Genomic DNA, 6,887 nt, shown 5'->3' on the forward strand with positions numbered 1-6,887 from the left:
TTTCGCAGAGAAACGGGCCATTAGCAATGTAACTTCCGGTACTAAGGCGCATATCATCATTCATGAATCATTAGCTCCTCTGAGTAGACGCAAAACATCGGACACGAGGTAAAGACTCCCCGCGATGACCAGAGGCCCGCCGCCTGCCCTGCTACATGCCCAATCAAGTGCGCCTTGAATATCCCCGTCAAATGATTGTACCTTCCCTATTCCCGGAATGTCCTGGACACACGAACACAGTTCAACAGGGTCAGCGGCCTTCACCCAAGGCATTCCATCAACGGGACCAAATCTCGTTATTGCCACATCATCGCCGGGCCTCATAATCGAGTGAAACAGTGGGCGGATATCTTTCCCATGTGATGCTGCAATGGCCCAAGTGACATTCCTTGCCAGCGGGCGCATTTTGCCATCAACATATTCCCCAAGAACCTCAGCCGACTGGGCATTGTGGGCACCATCCAACAGGACCGGCTCTTTGCGGTCGGTGAGAGGTTGCAGGCTAAGTTTTTGTAAACGGCCTGGCCATTGCACGGAAGCGAGCCGGGGAATTGAGGCGTTAGCATCGAGCCCCGGCCGCATCTGTCGCAGGACGGCTTTCAAAGCAGCAGCGGCACAGGACATGTTCGCTTGCTGGTGTGGTTGTAGATCATGTCGCCGGAACAAGTCGACAAGTGCAGGTAACTCAGCATCTGGGAAATCCGGATGAACAATAGTAGCTTCTAGGTCAAGCTCCGCGATGCGGTCTTTAATGGCTCCTATGGCCTCCGGGCAGTTGGTGCCGTCGACGACACATTTGACCCCAGGCTTCAATATCCCGGCCTTCTCTCGGGCAATCTCTTCGAATGTGTTTCCTAGGAAGGCCTGATGGTCCAGACCAATCTTCGCAATAACCGAAACCAAAACATTGTTTAGGACATTTGTGGCATCCAAGCGGCCGCCCATGCCCACTTCGACGACCCCGATCTCGACTTGCTCATGATTGAAGATCTCAAAAGCTGTTGCCGTCAACAGCTCGAACTCGCTTGCCCCAATGCCCAATGTTTGATCCCGTAGCTTCACTCTGGCCTCGATCTGTCGAAAAAGCGATTCCTGAACAACCCGTTCATCGATTGTGATGCAATCCCAGCGATCAATTAGGTGCGGCGAGGTGAAGCGGCCGCAGCGAACACCTCCGGAGGTCAGAAGATGCGATAAATACGCACTGATTGAGCCTTTGCCATTTGTGCCGGCAATATGAATGGCCTTCCAGGACAACGGGGTTTGTTGAACAAGGCGAGATATCCGGCTCAGACCAAGCTCAATCATTCCGCCGGATGTGCAATGTGCGACGAGAACTGGGAATTAGCCTTCATGGTCGGAATATAGGGAAGAACTCCAAGTTGCCGTCAGCTTGATCATTTTCCCGCGGAAAGAGCTCTTATCGATCCCGATAAGATGTTATGCCTGAGGTGTCAGTCTGCGTCTCAATAAAGAAATGCCATTAGAAGAGGCAGAATGAAGTATCAGAGCATTCTTGATGATCGAGTCATTCTATGTGATACAAATCAGACCAAACCCATGATTGGTAGACAACAAAACCATGCTCTGACTCTCTGAGTGCTGCCCTCGGAGCATTTGAGGGCAGAAATCCAGCTTTATTGGCGGTGGAAGCGCGAGTATTGCGCCACATTATTCCAGGCTGTCCAGCCTCGTCGCGCTCCAGCCTCAGCCTCGTCCGCCTCCGCTTTTTGCCTTTAGGAGCAAAATTGAATCCGTTTCTCCATCAACTCCCGCACCCGACCCCATCATCGCGTCGTCGTCTTTCGGCACCACACTCATTTCTAAACGGTCGTGTCAACGGCGCTTTTTTCGTGAATAATTTTTGCGACGCTGAAACTAGGAAATTCGCAGATATGGGCATCCCGTGAGTCTCTCGCCTACCCCTCGGAAACTGTCAGATTCCGCGCGCTTCAAAGCGCCATGCGGTGCGGTGCGCATAGAACAGATAGCCTGACTGACGTCCTCTAGTATGTACCGTGAGCCTTCGTCCACCGAGGCCACCAAAAGCGATAATGTCAAGGACTCCTGTGCCGCCGCGCGCTCTGCAATTCGTCGCCAGGGCGCCGTTCGCCGCTCCCGTTATGGTGGTTCTGGTTGGCGTAGTACGACTCTGCGCTCCCCGTTTCCTCGGCCCCAACTCGATGAAATAGAGCGCGAGGCGAGCGGCTTACCGCGCCATTCACACTCGCCAATTTCGATTCCCCCTCGCCCTAGCGACCCGTTTGACCTCAACAGCAGCTTGGCTGACAATGGTCGACGCCTGCGAATGATTGATGACGCCCTTCATCGCAACCGTTCAGGGCATCGGCTGCGAATGCCTCGAAGCTCGACTTTCTCTGATCTGTTGAACCCGCTTCCTCCTTCGGCGGGCGACGCGAATACCCGATTGGAACCTCATGATCACCTTCATCTCACCCCGCGATTTGCACCTGCCATCGCATACCATAGATCTTCGACGCCGCTGGCCGGTTCAGATCTTCTTCGGCGGTCACCTCTGTCTCGGCATGAAGGCCTTGGGGAAGAAGCCCAGGCTGGATCGTTCATACCTTCATTGCGACGTGTTGGCCAGCGCTCTTTCAACGACACGAACCTAACCAGCCGCGGGCCACCCATCGATGGCCTAGGTGACCGCCAGAGGAGCGTGGACTTGGAAGATGACCATGCAAATGACGCTTGGGAGACTCTTTTGACTACGATAGCACCTGACGCAAACCTCCCCAGTGCGGATTCCTCCTTTAATTCCGCATCGGCACCAGGGACCGATGGCTCGCCTAACGAAACTTCGAGAAGCTCTGCAACCTCGCTTGAGCCCATTCAGAACTCCCTTCATCCAACAGTTCCTACGATCCAGATGACGCTTGACCCTTACCAAGAATATACACACCCATGTGACTACCCTAGTTCCACAGATACGGATACAGAGTCGGACGGTGAAACAGTCACCCAACGATCACTATATCGGCGCTACCGCCGTAGTAGGCGGCAGTACGAGTCCTTGAGACGCGCAAGTAACCGCCAGTCGCTTACGAACAATCCTACTTCGATCCCCACTATATCGTTTGCATTCTCGGATTCCTCGGGAGACCAGGATCTGCAAAATATGCAAGCCATCCTTGATCGTCTTGCTCGTCGTGAACCTATCCCCGATGACTGGTGGGCAGCAACTGGGTTGTCTCGTACCATGGATCAGAGAGCAGGGGCAGGCGATGAGGTAGTAGACAACTTTCCAGGGCCGGACGGACCTGTCGGACATGGTTGAAAACATCTACTCGTCACCCAACCGCCTGGGTGGCGGTATCGTTTTTCTTCTCTTTCTCTTCCGATGTATTATGTATGCATTGCTTCATTTATATTTGAACGGGGCATCTATTTTGAACAGGTTTTAGCGGGCAGGATATCATTGTGGCGTTTGTGGAGTCTGATTCATGGGCTACTTCTACTAGGCACTTGTGGTACTTGATGATGTTTATGATGTTATCCACCGGATTAAGATCGGTTTCATTGTACAAAATATCCTGTATATTCTATGGCGGAGACAAACTGTGGGAGTATGCCAATGACATGGATAAGATGTGGACTTACTGGGATCATACTTGATATAGCAACTTGCGGTATTGGAAAGCCCTTGAGGATATCTATGCGGGTTCACCATTAATGCGACCCCGGATGTCTTAGGAGTTTTGTTACCGATGTCGGAATTGTACCGAGCCCTAGACGAACGGCCGAGGCAAATGTGAAGTTTGTGTACTAAGAGGATGGGCGCTAGTTCTATCTTGTACATGTAGGCCTTCTTCACTCTTATAGCTATATTTGCCCGGCTCTATGGTATAGACGAGGATAATTAGTCCTGGCGCTGAGGAGATGCTCCGACGGAGCTCATCGCTCCAGACCCCGTCATACCCCACTCTGACGACAGTCCCCGCTCGCCGCGATTATTTATCAGGATTGCTTTGATCGTCATGAGCGAGGATATGCTGTTTGGTCTGAGCATTCTTTAAACCCACTATACCTTCATGGAGGTTCCGATACAATCAAGCACAGCTGATACATTGAGTACCGACGTTGTCAACAATACCGTAATTTCTGCTGCATGCCTCAACTATTGCAAGCTACTCGCCGGACCGAAACCTTGAATTCCCTCGCTGAGCTCATACACCTCCCTTCTATACATCCTATTCCACACATTCATCCCGACCATGGACTCACAAGTAGCCCGATTAGTCGATAAGATCTGGGGTGAGCTTCAGCATTTTGATCCTAGCACTTAACTCGCGAAGCGCCGGCTAACATAGACCGGACTTGCAGCGAAATTCCAGGATACGCCTGAAAATGCCCGCCTACTTGTTGCAGTCAGTGGAATCCCCGGTTCCGGAAAGACCGAGCTTGCGATTACAATGGCAAAACGGATCAATGAATTACACGGCGGACAAAACAACGGTCTAATCGCTGCTGCAATCCCCATGGACGGATACCACCTCACACGCGCACAGCTCGCTCAAATGCCTGATCCAGAGTACGCGGCCGCACGACGAGGCGCAGCATTTACGTTCGATGGGGAGAAGTTCTTAGCCTTAGTTCGTGCGCTGCGCGAGCCATTAACAGCCGAAACGCAAACGTTGCATGCGCCCAGTTTTGACCACGCAGTCAAGGATCCCGTGGACAATGATATCCCCATTGCTGCTGCGAGACGGGTTATATTCTTTGAAGGAAATTACCTGAGTTTGAATAAGGAGCCGTGGAGCTCGGCGGCGAAGCTGATGGATGAGCTGTGGTTTGTGGATGTTGATTTCGATACGGCACGGCAACGCTTGATCAAAAGGCATGTTAAGGCGGGGATAGCGAAGGACGAGGCTGATGCCGAGAAGCGGGCGAACGAGAATGATCTGGTCAATGGACGAGAGATTGTGGACTGTAGGCTTGAGGTGCAGGAGGTTATTCAGAGCTCATATGATCCCAAGTGGGAGTACTGATGCTGTACGAAGTATAAATAATGAAGTGATGATTAGACTTGCCTTCTGATACTCAATTGATACAAGAACTCTGGCTTTGATATTGGATCTCTCACGTAGCCTGACTGTGTCTGGCCTTTTTTCGGCAACGGTATAAATATATATATAGCGGTTATGTCGATCTGTGCAATACAGCCCATTACGCTGCCCTGAATTAGAGACAAGCTTAGATTTATGGGCGTAAGTATTACATCCCGCCCGCTGCCGATGGTTTGAGCTGCTTCGGGCTGCTTTTACGCCGGACCTGTTGAGAAGGATCCATATGCACTATGGTTGGAACTCGTAAGCACTTAGGTATTCAGGCTCTCCGGACAACCCAGCTCGTATACAAATATAGCGACAGGAATATCCCTTTTGTGCTTGGAATGAAGTATCATACAATATCAGAAGACATTTGAGAAGCGGAGTCATCCTGATCTGTGAATATGAGTTTGTTGCCTGAGGCACCCAGGGCTGAATCAGGGACTCAGGGACGAGAGATCGGCAGGGCTCTTACCTCATTGGGCGAAACAATATCCGCTGGGGTCGACCCTTGAATTCCTTGTTATCCTCCATCACCGGGTTCGTTATCGTCGCTTCAAGTTCTCATCTTCAACTTTTCAACTCTTTGAACCAGTGTCTGTCCCTCGTTTAACAGACCTTTGTCTTTCCTTTATCAAATCCACGCTATCTGCCTCTACTACTCCAGTCATTCCTTCATAAATCTCTACATCGGCGATCCCAGTGATTCCCCTGACTCCTGAGCCAATTTATATCAGTCCCGCCTCCATTCTTTTGTCACAATGCTCTTCACAAAGTCCACTGTGCTTGTCGCTCTTTTTGCCCTTGGCAAACTCGTTGCTGCTGCTGGCACCGGCACGCCTGCCTGTCTTCTTACTGTTGTGGGGTAATGCTTGATAGCCGCGATCGCGCCGATGCCTAGCATCAGTTGCTAATAATATTTTTCAAACAGTCCCGAGACTCCAGGTGACCTCAAGAGTATCTGCAAGACCAATGGCGATGAGATCCAGACCTCGATTCGGGACGTCTGCGGAGATGAAGCAAAGGATGCCCTGAAGTACTACGCCAGCGTCTGCAAGGATGCCGGCTACGAAGTTGGTTCGTTCCCTCTCACGTACGCAAGAGCTAGGGGCCAAGCTAATCGTACGGCCATAGATACTTCATCTTCCTCGAGCACGACCTCCTCCCACTCCAGCAGCAAGACATCCGACAAAGAGTCCAGCACTTCCGGCAGCGCGACCTCTACCGATGGTGCTAGCTCGACCTCTGACTCCGACTCCGACTCCGACTCTGATTCGGACTCCAGCTCTAGCACCGGTTCCAACTCTGTCTCTGCTTCTGCTTCAACCACCGACAGTGCGGACACCACCACCCCGACCAACGGCGCCTCCACCGACAAGCAAGTCTCTGCCGCCGCGTTTGCCGCAGTTGTCTTCGTCGGGTTTGCCGCTACGCTTTAAGGACGCCTTGCAGGCTGTGTATTATATTCGAACCTGGGCAATTTGATCGGAAATATCTTACATGTGACATACATACCTCGTTAGTTCATGCTGTTGGTAAATTTTCATGCGTTTGCAGTGAAGACAACCAGAAAGTTTTCGAACTCATGACTGCCCGTTATATCTATGGAGAGTTACCTAACCAAGTAAGCAGATATCGTGTCTTGCTGCCTTGCAGAGCCAATAAAGCTTAAACAGTACTAGCCGCAGGATGACACGTAAGTCACGTGAGTGCGTACTGTGCCCCAGTCTTGCGGAAACCCATTAGATCCAAACACGAAAATTCGCGGTTCGATATCCACCCAGAAACGCGTGAGCCGGAATCAATATCTCCCTT

At 51.4% G+C, this 6,887-nt stretch overlaps 4 protein-coding genes across 4 annotated transcripts; 3 read left to right on the plus strand and 1 right to left on the minus strand.

Annotated features, from left to right (window-relative positions):
* Positions 1–60: 60 nt before the first annotated feature.
* On the minus strand, positions 61–1,308 carry DSM5745_11557 (dihydrofolate synthase; the record flags this gene model as incomplete). Its single annotated transcript, XM_026753573.1, has 1 exon — positions 61–1,308. One exon carries the CDS (start codon positions 1,306–1,308, stop codon positions 61–63), a length of 1,248 nt encoding a protein of 415 aa, XP_026597893.1.
* Positions 1,309–1,895: 587 nt separating this feature from the next.
* DSM5745_11558 (uncharacterized protein) lies at positions 1,896–3,301 on the plus strand (the record flags this gene model as incomplete). Its single annotated transcript, XM_026753574.1, has 2 exons — positions 1,896–1,906; positions 2,011–3,301. The coding sequence occupies 2 exons, from the start codon at positions 1,896–1,898 to the stop codon at positions 3,299–3,301; spliced, it is 1,302 nt and encodes a 433-aa protein (XP_026597894.1).
* Positions 3,302–4,238: 937 nt separating this feature from the next.
* Positions 4,239–5,012, plus strand: DSM5745_11559 (kinase-related protein; the record flags this gene model as incomplete). Its single annotated transcript, XM_026753575.1, has 2 exons — positions 4,239–4,278; positions 4,348–5,012. 2 exons carry the CDS (start codon positions 4,239–4,241, stop codon positions 5,010–5,012), a joined length of 705 nt encoding a protein of 234 aa, XP_026597895.1.
* An 821-nt stretch (positions 5,013–5,833) lies between these two features.
* Positions 5,834–6,511, plus strand: DSM5745_11560 (putative GPI anchored cell wall protein; the record flags this gene model as incomplete). The annotated part of the gene is made up of 3 exons (XM_026753576.1): positions 5,834–5,937; positions 6,004–6,149; positions 6,207–6,511. The coding sequence occupies 3 exons, from the start codon at positions 5,834–5,836 to the stop codon at positions 6,509–6,511; spliced, it is 555 nt and encodes a 184-aa protein (XP_026597896.1).
* Between the last annotated feature and the right edge of the window lie 376 nt (positions 6,512–6,887).

The sequence above is a fragment of the Aspergillus mulundensis genome (assembly GCF_003369625.1).
Source record: "Aspergillus mulundensis strain DSM 5745 chromosome Unknown scaffold_29, whole genome shotgun sequence".
NCBI classification, from domain to species: Eukaryota; Fungi; Ascomycota; class Eurotiomycetes; order Eurotiales; family Aspergillaceae; genus Aspergillus; species Aspergillus mulundensis.